Genomic DNA, 19,130 nt, shown 5'->3' with positions numbered 1-19,130 from the left:
TTTACACTCTGAAATTGTTGCAAGGTTATATCAATTTTCTATTAACATATGTGCCTCACTGCATTGTCAAATTGTCTAAAGCTACCTAATCACGCGGACATTTGTTTTGGCGCGTTCCTTGCTAGCATCGTAATTTTTTATAAGCACCTGGCGTGTCTTGCTCATTACTTATCTACATATACGATAGTGTCATATGCGCGTTATGCACTAACTTCCATCGGTAATTACTTGTAAGAGATATTCCTTATCAATATTTGGTTTGATGCTAAATTTCTGCAAGTAGTAGTTTTAGGGTAGGCGACCGGCAGCTTAGGTCCTTGGCGCCATTAGGGATGGAAGGGAAAGGATGAAGGGAGGAGAGAATCCCGGCGTCGGCATTAACCTACTCTTTTCGAAAGGCGCCAAGGGGTCCGCAGTTTAACGTCCCATCCGACGGACGTCGTACTCACTCAAAGTGCTCTTCTTTACAAAACACCTCAAGTAGAGATCGGGATACCACTGAAAAATATATCGCCTCCAGAATTTTAACCCGGGCCCTCTCGGTGGGAAGCCAGTACGTTAGCCACCGCAACCATCTCGATCCCCAAATTTCTCCTCCTACTCATCCCCCGGAATGAGTTTGACTCTTTGTGGTTGAGCTCACCTTAAGGTGTCGCCGCTCCAAATTGTCTATATTTAATGTTAATATTTAATCTTAATATTTTAAAAATATAGTTTTTTCCTGATGATGAATGTCAACTGATAGTAACACAAATGGTAAGATTGTTAATATGTCGGGAGTCTCATTATGTAGAGTTGGCAAATGCTATTGAACGGAAAAGAGAATAAGTTTTTGCCAAGATAATAAAGTGAATCAGAGTATTTTTGTCTTATCCCGAGTTGTTTGGTCATTGTCCATAATTTTCTAAATTCATTTTCTCACGCTGGAAAGCTCTTGGAAAATTAGTCTTAAGAATTTAGGACCTCGATGGCCAAAATCAGTTTGGGATATTAAGTAAAAGATCAATCGATCAGAATAATGCTGTCCGACCGCAGTAGAAGGAAAAAGTATTTTGGTTCCAAAGTAGTCTTGTGTTTAATCACCCCCTGCCATCATGATCTCGTATCTACCGGTGTTGGCATTGGTCCTTAGATCGTAACCAGGCTACACGGGATGGGGTTCGGAGTGCTTGGTGTTGATTTTTTTGGAGGATGCTATCGCATACATAATCGGGAATGGAGTATTGGGAGAAGGAGAATCCCTTGGTCTGCGCTTTCTCGCGCTGTTTCCCCACCTTTCTTAATGAAGCAAAGCCCGCCGAGACGAGAGCGTGACTCGCTCGGAGCGATGGGCATGGCAAATTATTTATTTCCTCTTTTTCAGTAAACGCGCTCGATGATCTTTTCTGAGAAAGGAGAGGGTAGGGTGATTATCGTTATCTCCGCTTCCGCTATGTCGTCACCACTCTGTCCGCCGTAGCCAATCAACTCGTTTGAGGCAGAAATGGAACGGGAAGAGCGATTTTATTTGGGATTGAGCTTCATTGCGAGTGACGCCATAAGTCGGCGTGGTTCAGATTTTTTTTCCTCTGTATTTCATTATGGTTCATAGGGAAACTTTATGGCATCGGTTTGTCGGTGTGCCCAGATTTTCCCCCTCAGTGCGTCCGCCTCTTTGGCTCTGCATGGTAGATATCAGGAACCGTGAGAAAGAGTTAGACAGGGTAAACTTTTGCTGAGAGGTTGAGCAATTGAAAAAAACTTGAAGTGCCAAATTCTGCAGTCGATCAATGTATGTTCATTGATAATAGCGACGGGTATATGCTTCGTCTGGGATATATGTTGTTTTTGCAGGCCCGAAATGGTGATTATTGCGAAGAAATGCATGTGTAGTTAGTGAAACCATGTGCTGTAAAACGTTCAGATTTTAAAGAAAACCATTCCAAGGTCGGTTTGGTAGGTGAGGGTGGAGCTCACCTTGTAATAAGCCCGGCGGCGTATGACCTCAGGGGAGGGGGGACAGTTCCTTTCCCTGTGTCTCATACAGTTTCCCAGGAAGTTCGGGTCTCGGAAAATAATCCACTTGGTTGAAACTGAGAGGTCCGAGAGGCGTCGCCCAGCATCGAACATAGACCCTCCGGTCGGTTGTCCAGCACTCTAACCACTGGACTACCACTTTCACCGACGTTTAAAAGACTGTGGAAATAAGATCTTGAGAGGACCAAATTATCACGTAAAAAAGCTGAATTATTCGATAAAAACGGGAACAAAATGGTATTAGAAACGCTTGTAATTTTAGCAAGGCATCGATCAAAATTGCTAGTAGAAAAGTTAAAATCAAGAGAAGAACGTAACACCCTTGTAGATAACGTAGTTCTACCGGTAACCGTTTGCCCTACATATTTGATATTTTTCGAATTATCCACTTACTCTGAAAGCACTTTCCTAAAATTTCTCCCAAATAATTAAAGGGAAAGTTTATTTGGATGATGATTTAATATGTTAACAGTTGCTGTTTTCTGGAGTCTAATATCATAAAAACCAATGCTGATAGTCACATTTGGCGGTTAAATTTTGTGTCCACCTCTATGTTCCCGCCTTTCACATCGGAATGGTGGTATTCCCCGTAGCAGTTCGAAAACGCAAAGCCTAGTCCATGGTGAGGATTACTATCGGATAAATATCAATGAATGCGAATCAAAATTTACTAATCTGGAAATGTAAAAAATTGATGGGCACGTTAATCTCTCATATGTGCCGATAATATATTCCTGAAGTAGTCGACTATTTGAATATTTAACAGCACTCTGAAAGATGGCGTCCTTCCGCCGACTGAAGCATTCATTCACCTAATTTCAGCAAATTTGGATATGGCTTTAAATTATAATGGAAACTCTCTTGTCATGGGTTGGTATAAATAGGTAAATTAGTGAGGTTGAGCAATTTTTGCTGTGTAACTACATATTTAATTAGACTCGTACGAAATAAAAGGATTCACATCTCATCTTCATATCAAATACCATAACCTGTTCTTAATTTTGTACTTCACAGAACCCAGGTGTATAGTATTTTTGGAAACGGCCCAATTTTGGATTCCAGCTGCATATTTCTGGGAATGCGCGTCATTCATATGACCTCGGCCGATTCCATACATTATTCTCGTTCCACTCATGAGGAGGGTGAATAGGGGGTGGTGTCGAGTGATTGTCCCTTTCGAGGATTCCCCGCATCCCAATCTTCATGCACTAATCGTGGGAATTCACGGCGATGCGCGATGAGGAGATCCCGCATGACGTCAGAGGCCCCGCGATTAGTCCTAAACACCCATTGGCCGCGTCACGCGCGGCCTATCCTCCTCCGCCCTTCGAATTTCCCTCTCGCCCTTGTTGCGAGCGCGGCGTGGGAATTGTGACGTCATCTGCACACGTAAACGGAAGGGTCGAGGCGCACGGAGTGATCAGTTATAGCTTCAATTAACTTCAATTCCCATCCTCGTTTTCTCACGCTTGTTGGTCTTCCAGGATTAACCGTCGAATCGCCGTGTATGGCCACGTCCGATTCTCTAAGGTGCGCCTTACGCACAGAGATTCCGAAACATTTTTTTTTCTTTTGGGAAAAACCCTAAAAATCTCTCTTAAACTTCTGGAGAATCTGTACCTTTTTGGCGAATTGGATTTCAAAGGGGTGCATTACTCAATGGTCGTGTAAATTAGTACAGTCAATAAATTATATTGGCCATACTTATAAGTAATATATAGGTGGAATCTTTATTGCGTCTCCTACTTTTAATTGAAAACTGATATTTTCACTGTATGTTTTGCTTTCAGAATAATTGATCAAATTCTCATGGAGAATTAATAACTAATCCCTGGAATTTAGTTTATCCAACCAAGAACTATTTATATTTAAACTGAAGGTCGGTTTGGTAGGTGATGGTAGAGTTCACCCAGTACTAAGCCCTATACGGTGTGTGAAATTCACACATCAGGGTAGGGGGGGGCAGTTCCTTTCCCTGTGCCGCTATGGTTATGCTGTGGTTTCCCAGAAAGATATGGTACCCGGAAAACCTTCATCCCTGTGGAAGGGTAATTTAAAAGGTTCACGTCGACTCTTCATACAAGCCTCCCCAAATTGCTGCTATGCAGTGACTGGAGGCAGTAATGACGGCAGCATATAATTAGTTCGATTGTTTCTTCGAATGATTTAATTTCACCTGATGAGTAATTGAAATAATAAAATGAAAAAGTAAATTTCCATTCTTTCCTAGATTGCTGCCTCAAATTATCTAGATTTTAATAGATATTTATCACTCTCTCAAGGGTTTCCTATGGAATTTAATCCTCAATTTGGAGAATTCGGAAGTATTTATTTTCATTTCTAGAGTAGATAATAACTTATGCTACTTGAAAGTAATTTGATTAACCTCAGGAAATTAGTTTAGTTGGACACGTGCAATCTTTCTTGATTAAGTTTTCCCTTGGCCGATGGAACCTTCGCGAGTATTCGGGTGTTTCGCTTGGAAATCGTATTTGCAATTACCAGAAATTGGAGGGGGGTAAATAATTTTTCCTGGGTGCCAGAAGACAACAGTTGGCTTATAGATGGGGGAGGGTGTCCCTCTTAAGGCGGTGTCCCGGGCCGGTGTTGTTATTCCTCGCTTTCACCTTCGGCTCACAGTGGCGTCATCTATAAATCCGCTTTGTTCGCCCACCCCCTCCTTTATCCGTCCCTTTTTAGTCGGCATTAGGGGCCTGTCAGGGAGAAGACACGGGATGGGCTTTAATTGGACCACGCAATTCCCCTTCGTAGACCAATGGGATCACAACACGTGAAGGTGTGACTGCTTTGAATTGGGTCCAGAAAATTTCGTTTTTGATCCCAACGCACACGCTCCCTTTCTCTCTGGGACCGTCCATCCCACGTTGCTCCTCCCTTCCCATACCCTTCCCCAGCCCCCTCCCCCCCTCAGCCTCCCTTCGCAACCGTTTGGGGACGAGACATGAGGAGCACTCGCACGGCCAACACTTAGTTGACCACTCATCCAGAGGAGGCGTATTTTCGTGTGTCCGGGCGATGGATGAGGGCAACTGAAAGGCATTACGATACTTAGGATGGGGCTGGGTCGACCACGCCGTCACGTGGTCTCATCGCCGTGGTTTCCGTGAATCTTTTGCCAGTGGTCCCGTGAATTGTCACGGTTGACGTTTGCGGAGTGCGCGGCCGTGACGTCAACTCGTGCCGAAGGGTGCTTGACAGCGGCAGCCTTTTTAATTTAGGGTGGAGGAGGGAGTGCCCCCCCCCCACGAAGTAGGAGGAGCGTCAGGCTCCAGTCAGGGTTTTCAGTCCAAGTCCCGTTTCCACGCGGGTCGGAGGTGTCGGGTGGTTTGGAGCGCGATTCGGTGTGTAAGGGAGAATCTGTCACACCTGCCCTCCGGTGGGTTAGTGCCCGGTCGCGTTCGCAGCCCTTCGCTCTTCGGACAAAAGAATCTTGGGAAACGCGCATATGTGCGATCGCGGGTAATGTGCCGAGTGGATAAGTTGCCGGTCGGCGGATTTCTCCTCCGTTAGTAACGTCTTTTCGCAATGGGTTGCGTCTTCGAGTGCCCGAGGTAAAGAAATTCAACGTGGTGAAGTGCATTAAATTCTTCATATTCGTAATAAGTAACACAATTTCCTTTCCCTCTTAATCAAATTTGATATTAAACTACCAATTAACGTGAGTGCATTATCTTAATCGCTTAATATATGTGTAACGACTCAGCCCTGTCTTTCTAAATGTCCCGCATGAGAATGCAGTTGGGAATGATCAAAGATATCGTATTATCTTTCCTTAAAATCAATTGCCCAAGGTTGCCCATTGTTTGGATTTTGCCTTATTTTAAAAGAATTTTTCTTTAACTTCGTAGCTATCTCGTTAAATCCACCCCACTTACAAAAATTCAACTATCATTTTCGTACGGATTCGCTGAAATTGTAAGGACTAGGTGCAATCGTAATCATTTGAAGTTTCAGTTTTCAAGTAAACAATGAAACTATACTTTATATCAAATTATAAGATTGAATTTTTTTAGACTCGTAAATTCAGTGTCATCTTAATATTTTTCTGATTTTGTTTCAAAAGTCCAGCATAATTATTATTCATGTCGCTAATTTTTGTCCATTGCTTCATTAACAACACATTATACGGCAATCTGTAACAAGTGGATTAACTTGAATGGGTATTCACCAACAGAACCATTTAAAACTAGTGGAAAATGTGTACTCATCTACTACCCGCCAGCAGCTTAGCTAGCGCGAAAAGAAATATTAGATAACCATCGAAATAATCAAATTAAATCCAAGGAGAATTGACTTAGGATAATAATGTTTTTTTGAAATATTTGGTTGTTCACACATTTCTTTAATTTACTTTTATTGCAAATTTTGAAACTTGAATGAAGAAACTGAACAAGATAGAAGAACTGATAACGCAAACATAGTCTGTTATCATTGTGAAAATCATTAAAACGTACTCAGGGGACCTCAAGGAATGAATTTCTTCAAATACCCCATGGTTGAATTTGTCTTTTCCTAATTAATACAATTATTATTATTACTGGTAGTCATCCTTCTAAGGTAAGTTTTGCATGGAAATAGGCCGAGCATCGCTACATTTCTTAGTGTCGTCTCACAAAACACAACCTGACGCCCGACACTACAATAAGCCCCTCTTCAATTCGCATACTTTCTTCCTCCCTTCATTACTTCCAACTTGCCTATCCTCTTCCCATCCTTACTTCGTCTGACTAGCATTCCCTCCTATATCGTTGTCAACATTCCATCCCCTATTAAAACACTTTGATTTCACCTTCCCTGCCTCCTTTGGATTCCTCCCAGCAACCCTCTCTCCTCCCCCATCATGCCACTTCGTCCATTATATACTAATTATATTATAAATTACATAGTATTATTCCATATATACTTATTACACCATCACTTTTTCATGTCTAATAGTTACACGGGTAAATATTGTAGTAATTCCTAGTACTTAAACAAAGAAGTACTAGGAATCATTGCGATGTTTACTCATATTCTAGAAATGTCGAAAGAAAATTCGCACTACTTCTAGTGCTTAATTTCCTTCCCTTCTTAATCTTCTGGAGCAAGCCAGGTGGATGCACATTGTGGACTCGCACTCCCATTTAGTCGTGTCTATCCATGGGTACCGAGCCTGAATCACACCATCACCGGTTATTTGTTCACTAAATCGAGAATCTATGGGGCTTGTAACCTACTAGGTGAATTAAGAATCGTTTCCAGTGTATCGTAGCGGAATCCACACCATTTATTTCAAAATAATTCGGTGTAAATTATTCCCTCGGGTCAACTGATATCTTCTCATGGTGATGCAAATTGAGTGAGCTACCGTATTGCGTGGCAGTGTTTTGTTGGCGGTGAAGAAAATACACCATGGCGTAAGCAGCGATACCCAAAATGCACCGAAATGAGTGCTTCAAAGGAATGATCTCGTCAGCTCTTCTTTATGGGAAGGTTTCCTATTACATCGGTTTACTCATCTTGATATTTTAACGCTCCAGAAATACTGTTGGAACTGTTACCTTCCAACATTATAATCGACATTTGGTGCCCAGCGTAACTACTTGAATAATTGTTATCTTGTGGCCATCGAGTTGACATTCGAGTTTTTCAGAGGCAATAAATCAGTCAGCCCAGATCCAGGGGGTGAGTTATGTATTTAACTCTGCCTGTGAGTTATGATGGGAGATTTGTGGGCCGCTTTCAAAAAGGATTAGCTCAGCCATCCATTGTGCCAACCAGTTACCGAGAATCATTTTCCTCAATTTTCAGAATTGAAATAGACCCTGGCATATTGGCATCTCCTTCGACAATATTACTTTTCGGTCACTTGCGAAAATTAAGAAAAATATATCTTAATTCACTTCTAATGATTTTAATGTAAAGGCGCCCGTGACTCTTCTCTTTTTTACATCTTTTAAAGGAATGAATGATAAGTAAAATAATGCTCATTGGTAAACGTTGGAAATAAGTAATATCACGATGCTTATTACACAAGGTCTATCTCAAAATAGTATTACTTATTTTTTCCCGGATAGACGGGCGGACGAGGAGCGGTTTCTGTGGCGGGGTTCGAGGGAAGGGGCTCAGGAAAGTGCCTACTGAGAGGGAAATAACTTCTACGTGTAATTTTAAGTCTTCCATTAATATTTGGTCATGGATTATCCCCAATTAGTTCCAACCCAGCGATTAAAATGAGAATAAATTAAACCTTAGAGCGATCATAGTTTAACTCATTATTGAGCGTATACATATATGTTGGGGAATTTATCATTAGTGGAAACAGCTGAAATGCCTGAAGACCATCTCCAGAGGAATATAATTGATGCTCAAACTTTAAACGCATGAGCAACAGTAGTGAATCTTTTCATGTAGTCAAGTAAGGAATATTCGCACAACCCCTCCTGCACCCTGAGTACGCTTTTCCCTCTCATTTATATTTTTTTAATGTCATAAACTTTGGAATTTGCTGATTTCACCGAAGCGCTAAATTATCGTTGTATCCGCAGCTTGTGGTTCCCTATTCTCTCGTAATTGTGGTACAACATAACATTAGTCCTTGATGTGTGCAAGTCAATCTGTCATCTGACGGAGGTCAGTTGAAGGAAGTAGTCCGTATTTTAAATTGGCACCATACCAAATGTATGAGTAACAACATCTACCGAAAGAAGGTTCCATGGAATTGTTTGCATTACAGAAGCCACCTAACGACACGTTTTTCCTAAATGTAGATTAAACGGCGTATTTTCTTCTGACAGCAACGACTTTTTGGCGTTTCGTTGGTAGAAAAATATATGGACGGCAAGTTTACGAAGGCAAAAAAGGTCTGTGTGCATGGAATTGGTTATTTAGCGCATTGATGTTTACTGCCAACCTCGGAATAATGGTTAGCTTTGTGCTACCTGCTTGAGTTGATCACATTAGTGCAATAAAACTTCAAGTCGCTTGATCACATTCCTCTCTAGGGACGTATTTCGTCACAAGTTCCGTTTTATATGTTAAACACTACTCTTTTCGCGATTTTTTCTCCAAAAGTGTGGCAAAGGGTTTGATTCACATCTCCAGCCCCACAAGTCACGGATGTCCTTTCGGATAGCGAATTTATTTGACAATTTTAAGTAACATGTGTGATTTAATTAATTATCTGCGTTACTGAAAAACGGATGGCGAGTGTGTGTGTGTGTATACATGCATGCGTATGCATACATATCACGCAATGTTGATGACTTCTGCTTTCATTATTTTCGACGTTTGCGGCGGGAGCGAAGGCAATTATACTCTTCAACTTTGGAAGTCATTAGCGCTGGACTGTGCCCAGTTTGAACAATCTTCGCGGGGCACAGGGCTTGAGAAGTAGCCGGGACACCCCTACTCTACCACTACGTGGCTCGCTCTATAAAACACGTGCTTCCTCTCCGCCTGAGTTGGCTCAGATTTTAAAAGTGAATCCCTCAGGGCGCGATTTTGGCGCCGCGATTCTTTTCCGAATTACATCTCCTTCCAGTTAGCTCCGTCGGTGCCAAAGCCACGAGACCAAGGTCCCCCAACCCCTCTCCTTTCTATCCCATTCATAGAAACGGAGAAAGCGTGTGAGGAGATGTGGACGCGTAAGGTGGAGGGAGGAGTCGCTCGAAGACGGACGGAAGGCTTGTCCTCCAACACCCCCTCCTTTTAACCATCTCCGGCTTCCTCCTCCCCTTCCTCCTCCACCCTCCTCGCCTCCTTCACTCACTCTCCTCCCGTCCGGGATGGCTTCCAAAATTCCCGAGGTGCTGTGACATCCCCCGCCCCCAGCCCCCCGTCCCCTCTGCAACTCCGCCAAGTGGCCGAGTGGACCGACGGAGAAAAATCCGAGGGCGAGTGAATCATTTGGGGATCTTGGAGGGATTTTTAGGAAGGACTCTTCCCTGCCGGCAGTTGGGATCATTGAAATTCGCGCGAGGAAAGGGAAATGGGAATCGTCCACTCTAAGAGTGGGCGATACCCATTTTTTCGCTACTGGGCGGAGAGGGAAGAACAAATGAGAGAGTTTTCATAAAATGGTAAAATATCGAAACCTCTTATTAATCATAAAGAATACAAAGACCGCTCATTGGAAAAACAGCTGGAAATTCCGCGTCATATACTTCGCGTACTTAGAACAAATTCAGACTGTAAATATCACTTTCTCCAGATAAAATCATAAAGGTCAAAAGAGATGTAATAAGAGACTCTGGTAGAAGGGACCTCTCCTGCATGAAAGCATCCGAGACAAGTGGCGTTTTAAATGTCCCTACTCTAATTAGAAGAGTGAACAGCGGAGGCAATGATTGTCGCCAATCTTTAGTAAGGAGGCAACATTATAAGAAGATTGGCAGCCTATTCTTTAAAAAAAACATGAGCATTACAGAAAAAAATACCAAAGTCCATGACTTTGCTTCATTCAAGTACAATTTGTGGATAGTATAAAGATTTTAAGCAGATGAAGGAAATATTTGCAATTTTTGGTTCGCGGCGTCTGTGTAGCGGGCTACGGATTGCTACGATGGACCAGTGACACAGATTGCACACATTTTGGGATTTTTTTTGGAGGGCATGGGTCCAAAATTAAAAAAAAATACTATGAATTCCGCTCATCTCCCTCGGGACCTATTCTACTCCTCCAGAGGCTGTGAGTATTTTCGTCGTACGCATCATCATTATAAACGGGATGGATATCGAATATTTTATTATTCGTCTTCAAATTTCACGATATCAAACCGTACTACCATGCGTACGTAATTCGTGGCGATATCAGGAAACGTTGGAACTTATTAGCAAGATGCTTAATGGCCAACTATGCTAGGAAGAAAAATGACCAAATGGTTGGCGATAGCAATAACGCGCAATTTTGAGCCATGCCCTCTAGCCATATCTCCTCGTCTTTCGATGCTTCACCCCACATTTCGGGCCCGAAGAGTCGGCATTGCATTTTCCCCGGGAAGCCTAAAATTCGAGGATTTCCCAGAGTCGCCGACCTTGATCTCGAGGATTTCTCTCCGCCCGAATGTCGCGACATTTTTTTGGCGACCTTATAGCAATCCGTTTGCGTTGACTGAGGAGTCCTTGATTGGCCAGAGGGCCTCGCTTGCTAACGGTGGGAAGCAAGTATCTTCTGTTGGTGAAGAGGGAAATGTTGTACAGGAGATAGGCGCCACGACGGCGCCTCCGAATTCATGGTCGTTGTGCACGCTGTCAATGTAACATTGTTGCGTTGATCGTCAGCCGCTGAGGCGGACTAGCTATGTCTTAATAACTGCGTAATGGCAAGATTTTCCTCTGCCTCCTAATGCGGTTCGCATATCAGCCAACAACCAAATTGAGTTTATGTGTTCAACCTCGTTGAAAACGATCAAAAGCAGCAAGGAGCTCTCTAGTAGCCATTCGGTTCTCGTGGAAACAATAATGTTTTCATATAATTATTTTCGCGGTAGGGTTTAAAATATTCGGGTTTTAATGAGTCCGGTGTATATTCACCATAGCGGTGGCTTTCAGGGTGCTAAAGAATACTAAATGTATGCGAATCTGTCTCCGCGCTGTGTAATCACTTGCTGCTGCCGTCGATGCGAGTGGAATTTTGAGTTTGCGGAAGTATTAAGAAAACAATGATTCTCTTAAATATTCCACCGAAACCCAACTGATTACTGAAGCGATCGTTGCTGTAATTCACTCATTGGTGGAGATATTTCTGACGTTATCATGGTATTGGTTATGGTGAAGTTCAAAAACTAGTGAAAAGCAGCAATTTCTCTTTCGTTATCGCAGGCGATGTCCTTCTAAACAGGAAATAATTGTATGCTAATTTTGCGTTTTTATTGCCCCTATAGTTCATTCCTTTGGAGCGGATCACATGATTTTAATTTCTTGCTGATGAAATTATTGCTAATTATTCACAAAATGACAATTGTCTTCTCAGCGTTCATTTTCTTTCGCCTTCCCAGCTTAGGTTTTATCGTCATACGGCCAACTTCAACCCTCTCGTAACTTCCATCGCTCATTTCTTTTATTATTTTTCCCTTTGAGCATTTTCACTTTGGCTTTCCTTATTTTGATGAAGGGATAGGGAATCATTTGTTTGGAAAAACTCATGGATTCTGAAAGTGTCCTGCTGCTAAACGATTGCAGTTTTTCCGAAGCCCTGATGGGAAAACTGTAGGGGAAGCGGGTGACCGGTATCTCTTGGATGCCGGAATAATCCAGGGAAAGTCGAATGATATGTCCTGGTATGCTTTGTTAGCGGGAATACGAGTAAACGTTGAGGGCCTCTTAGTAAACGGTGAAGTTTACATGTACGGCTACGTAAACAGAAAAAGGGCAGTCGAGCTTGCATTTCGCATTGATTTAATTTCGGGCGAAGAAGAGGGCGAGTGGAGTTTCCTTTTTCGGAAGGGGTATGTATTTGTCACCTATCGACCGTGGGTACGTAGCTTGCATTCGAGCTTACATTCAACTCAAAGCAATAAAAGTTTCAATTAATTTATTTTAAGATACATCCATCAATAGAAGATTTCTTCATACTCTTAGTTCTCGGAGAACCTTCGGGATATTTTTGGAATTTATTTCAGTGTGAATATTCCAAGCCAAATGGATTTAGTAATCTACGAAGTAAGAATTACACTCGCTGCTTCGTGACATTCACAACCTGGATTAAACGTAAGGATAATTAAACAGCTGACTGAGTACTTCGGAATCGCGAGCCGATTCATCGCGGTAAAGGTTACAGGATACACGAATGAGTAATTCGCGCCTTGTCAGGTGTTATGACGGTTATTTCTTTCAGGCGCATTAGGAATCTTGCGATTTGGAGAATACTTGACGTCATGTAAACCTTGTCATGAGTGAACTCATTCAGCCTGTGCTCTCATTTTCAAATAATGTAAACATGAACGTGACTCCAACGTACTCTTAATCCAAACAGTTCGGGAAAAATCTCTAATGTGAGGAGACTTTAATTCTGTCCAGCGTGACGGCGTTCTCACAAGTGTCCGAATCGATCTAGCATAAATGTAGATCGAAATCAAGGATAGTTTACAGGAAGTGTGTACGAAACTGTCTTGCGTAGTATCACCACAGTAATCTATAGGGTATTTCTGCATTTCACTGATCATGAAACAGTTTTCCTTCCTTTATTCCAAACTCACAACGGTGGCTTCGTGAGTTAGTCCATGTTCCAAGGTTCCCGGTCCATAATGACAATAGTTAAACACGTACCACATCGTTGAATCCGAATGACTAGTTATGGATAGTTCACTCTCCTAGCTGTATAATTCCACCCCACAAAATCCTACCATCGTCCCATTAATCAAACCATTAGAAAAAAGTGGGAAAGGATATCTTCCGCGAAGCCATTTGCAAATTATGCCAATAGCAACAATGAACAGCACAAGACTTAATCAAAGTTTTGCCTTCTGTTTATTTTCACTATTGTCATGGATATAGGTGTTTCAGCCACTTCGGCAAAAGCGTGTTCGCAGATCTATTTCCTTCTAAAAATTCAAGTGCAATCACATTAATGGTTTCCTTTCCTATGGATTAAAATTAATGAAATGCAAACCACATCAGTTAGCGTAGTAAGTATCAAGTTTCCTTTTCATTGTGTAATTCTGAATGAAGTAAATTATAAATAACAACAATCTGTCTATTATCATCAGTTGAATGAATTTTGGGCCATAATTATGCGATGCGTTTTACTCAAGTAAAACCTGTATATTGTAGTACATTATTTTATAAGCAGTTTCTCTCAATGTCAGCTTCCATTTATTTTGATTTCGCTTAATCGGTCCCATTGAAATGTTTTGAGTGAACTGATATGAGAACAAATGGATAGCCTTTCTTTGTGTTAGCTATTCTTATTTTAACTTATAGATGAATACTTATATTTTCGTTCAACAAACCGCATATTTATCCAAGTGTGTAGTGTAACTTGCTTTTGAATCAGTCTTGCTTTCAGATTCCATTAGTATCATTGGTGTACATTTTTCATGTTCATCTTTATCGAGAGTCATTTGCGTCATGCTTCAGTCTAATGGGCTCTCGAGATAACTCGAAGGTTAAGTATTCGTGTCCTGTCGAAAATACTGGTGCCTAACCTTTACGTGCTACGAGCCACATTATTAGTGCTTTCAGAAAATATCGCTGCACCGGATCAAGTCTAGCGTGACTCCCTCTTATGAAATATTTACTGTCAGTGTATTTGCCAAATATAGCCTGTTATTAAATTTGTATGCCTCCCGTTGTTAGCGAAGAGTGGTTGATCTGCTGAACGTCAGATAACATAACGAGCCCTATCAATAAAAAAATTCCAGCGAAACCTTCGTCAATCCATGTCCAAATACTTGGTATTATTCGATGGTGTGCTCGTTTCTCCAAGGCGCTTGACTCGTTCATTATATCATTGGACGTGTTTCCCAATTACCCCCTGGTAATATTTAAAATTTTAACGATCTGATCGATTTGTTTTTCGCGACGTGAATTGTCGGTTATCTTCGCGGTTCGTCGGCGTTATGACAACCCAGAAAAAGTGACTGCCCTTAAGTGTACAATTGATTTGATAATTGAAGCATGGCCGATTTCGGTTGTCTGCCTGAACAAATATCTTTGGAGATTTGCGAAAAATGCAGGCCATTAGTCTACGAACATCCAGGAGATGTAGTTACTAATGAAATCACGCTCGGAGTTGTAAGTTTTCATTGTCGATGGTTTCGCTCCATGCGCTCTATAATGCTGTAGTTACGTTTCTACTTACACCTGTATTCTCGTATAGTTACCGCCCCACAGCCGGTTTTGACTGAAATTCCGGTTCTCCGCCCAGCAGCGAGGGGTATGGGCTGTTGTCGTACCCTCCAGATGGAGAACTGTGCTCTCCCTGTCCCTTCGTGCCGCGTGGCCTCCCGATCTCACACGAGTGTCCGCAGGCTAGGCGAAAGAAAGTATATCCATCCCCAAGCCGCAGACCCAAATTGAGGCGAGTGACTTCTCCATCCCTGCGATCCAAGTGCTATTTGTGACGTGGAGCCGCGCCCTCTGTGAGTAGGAAATATCAGTGGAAGCCAGAAGGAAGAAGTAAACGCTCGGATTTTCCTGATGTCTATCCCAATTTATGTGTCGAAAAAATTCGTCTTTCATCTCCGTAATTGCTAGCTTTTTATGCTTATCCAGTTCCCCGCTCTCATAGAGATTGTTCCCACTTACTGACTGGCTCTAATAACCTGATGGCCTCTGTCTGGTAGTCTTAATTGCTGCATTTTATTCCGTTAAGCCATCGTAATGGATTTCATATCTTTCTTTAAATAGGCGTGGCTATTGTGTGTTGGATTCTCACGGCGAAGACTGGAGTTCCTTATTTATTATTCAAAGGTGTTCCTGCTCAATATTCTGTCTGTGGAGAAGAGTTAAATCACGGGCCTCATACAAGACGCTTTTATATATCTTTTGAGAATAGCGGTAACTTCGAAGAGAGATAAAAAAATTAATTAATGGACGAGAAAGGAAACTTACCTGATTGGATTCTGTTAGTTTTGATTCACGTGGGGGATACTTTAACATGTTCACTCCCTACCAGGGAACGCGGGCTGCCCAAGCCCCCGACCTAAACACCTCAGACATCGCAATGAGAACGAAGCTCACTTGTGTGCCTCACGTTTTGCCGTGGATAGACTTACTGACTTCAGACTACCGTTCAGTCCCTCTCCCGTCTCGCTTTTAAACCAAGCTGGGAGGGCATCGAATACACGCAGCAGCTGTGTTTTGGAGGGGACGAAGGAGAGGCACGGGAGGGGGCGGGGCTCTCTGAGGATCAGCTGACAGTCAAGGATTGTGGACTGCGGCGTGGCAGTGGGAGAGAGGAGGGAGGGGGAACCCGTCCACACTGTTGCCATGCCAACTCGGAAGTGAAGGCGTACGCAATCACGCACGCCTCCCCACCTACCCCTTCTTCTACTCATCTCGTCTCTCCCTCTTTTATTCCCCCCCTCCGGCCGTCCACCATGGAATTCGCTCGCCAAAACACGAATGGGAGTGGTCTCACGCGAAGCACTTCGCACACAAAGACACGCGTGAATGTGGGTCGCGGGAACGAGTGCGCACGAATTATGTCACGATATATTTTTTTCCATCAAACATGGCGGTCACCCGCACAAAATTATTTCCAGTCGCCTCGACGCCCCTCTACTGCTGTGGGCCAGCCGAAGATGGGCGCGTCAAAATTAGCTTATCCAGGACACTTTTTTCAAAACGTCAGATACTTGATAGCATCTGATTAAATCTTTTGGATTGTAAAGTTTTTATTTTCTGTAATAGAAAAATAAAAAATCTTTGCCTTTATATTTTTCGCTTATGCATCACAAATTTTTAGGGGCATAACTTACAAAAGTTTATTGCGAATTACTCTGTCATTTGAATTTATGTATCGTCGAATTATAAATGCTAACGTCAGTTAGGCAGAGAGTAACTTAAAAGTGTGGTGAGGTAATAGCCAAATTCTCCCCTAGCATATGAGCAAAGTTTTTGTTTGTCCGTAAAATACGAGTAAAGAGTTGACACTTTCAGAATATGGCTTCCAGGAAGGTTTTCATAATGATGCACCCAAATTAGTGATAAACCACTGTTATCAACCCGAAGGTTGGCTTTATAGGCGAGGGTAGAGTTAACTTAATCTCAATCCCCATACAGCATGTGGAATTTATGCATCAAGGTATTATACCCGGCCCCGGCCTCCTCTGATATCTCCGAATGATCTGGTAACCGTAAAATCTCAGTTTTGGTGAAACTGGGGGTGCCCAGAGACTTCACCTGGAATCGAACTCAGACCCTCCAGTCAGCAGCCCAGTGCCCTACCCACTGGACTACCACGCCCCCAGTATTGAGCGTATCCTTATTTTATGTTACCTTTACTATCTTTCCAATGAGTAATTTTTTTAACGAAAAGGCGTGATTTGTCAGAGGAGAGTTGTCAGTCTCGCCCCTCCGAGCCAAGGCAATAATTTTCCTCCTCTCCTTCTCCACAGAGGCGACAAGAGCACTACCTGCTGCACCATCCCGCCGGGTTCGTCACGGAGGGAAACCCGGAAGGGGGAATCATTGGTGGGCGGTGCGGAGGCAGAGGTGCAGCGTTGTTCCCGGAGGAAAGGTGGTGTCTCGGTGGTGCCGCAGCCCGCTGGGATGGTTTTCCAGCTGTCGGCGTGGGGAATGGGAGAATCCACGACGTCTGCCGCGTCGTCCACGCCCCCGTGCTCGCCTCCCGCCCTGCAACCCCCGCCGCCGCTGACCTCGGCGGTCACGCACTCTCTCGAGCAGCACCACGCCGCCGCCCCCGGCCTCCGGATCCTGGCACGCCAGGGCCGGAGGCGGTTCCGCATGGAGCACCCGTACATGCCGGGGGCAGGGGGCGGGGGCGGCGGGGGAGGGTTATCGATGGGTGTCGGCGTGGTGGGTAACGGGGGCTCCATCGTTCTGGACGGCGAGGAGGACGAGCTCCTCGAAGACGAGGACTCTGCCGGGGAAGTGTCCCTCTTCCCGCTCTCCAACCAAGTGAGTGTGACGTGTCAGCCCCTTCTCTCGAACCCCCTCCCCCGAGAGTGGCCTCCATTCAAATCCCGTCTGCAGATCACATCATCCATTGCACAGTGCCCAGAGCTGACCAACCCAGATATCCAGTCGTAATCGATTGAGCTAATCATTCTCTCGTCAAAAATATTTTGTATTCATAGCCATAGCTTGCAAGAGCTACCGCATCTAGGATAAGCTGATGTGACCCTCGACAGGTACAAAAGCATGTATTTTAATATTTTAGAGACATGAGGTCCTGTGGACGCCCTAAAAGGGTGTGAAATATTGTCTATTTCCATCGTATCGGGGGACAGTTGGAAGGAAATCCTTTTAGCATCTTCAACTACTCCTCACTTTGTGTGGTAACACAAAGTGCTCATTGTTGTGCCTACTCATTAACCCTGTACACACCTATGCGAAATTTTATATTGGGCATTTAGCAAAGGGTGGCTGTATCTGACTGCACCCGCCTTATTCTATCCACCAAGCTAAAATGCCTATCCCACCCTGAGCCCCAACGTACTGTACAATGTACCATGGTGCATTTCTGTTCTGTGGCCCTTGTGTGTTTGTATGTGTTCCTCCCCAGTCGAAATGGAGGACCAATCAGAGGCCGTGGAGCCATCATTCGGCTGCACTCACCCCCTCCTTGCTGTCTCTGCAGCTCCCGAGTGTTTGGTTGCCAGGGGTAAATATTGAGCCATCCACATTGAGGGTGTCTTTCTCTTGCTTGCCTGATTTTCTCCTTCTCTGGTGGATTTGTCTCCTCTTTGTTATGTGGAGGGTCTTCTTGTGCAAGGGTTGACTTACTTCCTTTTAATGCAGAGGTGTCCAATTCTCCATGTGCACAGGGATTTCTGAAAAGTCAGAGTGGCATCTAAGTCACTGTGTGTGCTTGTGTTGGCCCATAAATCATCTGCTTCATCCTTTAGAATGCTTGCATCTCCAGTGCTCTGTGGCTTGTACTTTGGCACTCTTATTAAAAAATATTTTGGCACATAGAAGAAAATTTGGTACTAATAATGTTCCATTTTGTCATAATTTTATCATTTTTCAGTTAAGTTATTTTTAATCCAGGAGTGCAATGTCATTTTGTTTATTTATTAAAGATGCATTAAATGGAGCAATAAATTTTCCATTATTTGCAATCACACAATATCTTGTAAAAACCCATTGTCATAACTGTATTGCTTTAATCATGGAATCCCTCATATTACTAAGAGATAAGAGAGTTTTATCCTCCTAGCCTGTGGCTTTGACTTGGTGCATAACTAATTAATTCTTGTGAAGTGTAAAAGGTGTGTTAATATTTCAAAGAGCACATATTAGAATTGAAGAAACTCCTGTAGCACCTGAGTGAAAATCTGATAATCTCTAATCTGTCTTTCAAAAAGCTCTTTTGAATGTAAGTGGTAGACTTGTCTCTTTATGTTCTTGGATTGTTTGGTCAAGTTTGGCAATTCTGCTTGCATTCTCAAGGCCTTTTAATGACAGGATACAGATTATTGTGT

General features: G+C 43.1%; 1 protein-coding gene across 3 annotated transcripts in view; it reads left to right on the top strand.

Moving 5' to 3' along the window:
- LOC139692450 (uncharacterized) overlaps nt 1-19,130 on the top strand; it is a 94,673-nt gene that overhangs the window by 67,831 nt on the left and 7,712 nt on the right. For 2 of the 3 annotated variants that reach the window (XM_071590657.1, XM_071590658.1), the window contains exon 2: nt 17,079-17,601. In XM_071590657.1, the coding sequence (XP_071446758.1) occupies nt 17,233-17,601 (369 nt within the window). In that variant the 5' untranslated portion in view covers nt 17,079-17,232. Of the gene's footprint in view, nt 1-5,358; nt 5,589-17,078; nt 17,602-19,130 lie in introns of those variants that run through there. The other variant, XM_071590656.1, reaches the window with a different exon arrangement.

This window comes from Hetaerina americana, unplaced genomic scaffold, assembly GCF_022747635.1.
Source record: "Hetaerina americana unplaced genomic scaffold, ioHetAmer1.1.p SCAF_4, whole genome shotgun sequence".
Classification (NCBI taxonomy): domain Eukaryota; kingdom Metazoa; phylum Arthropoda; class Insecta; order Odonata; family Calopterygidae; genus Hetaerina; species Hetaerina americana.
Note: the sequence above shows the minus strand (reverse complement) of the source record. Positions and strands in the feature narration are given on the sequence as shown.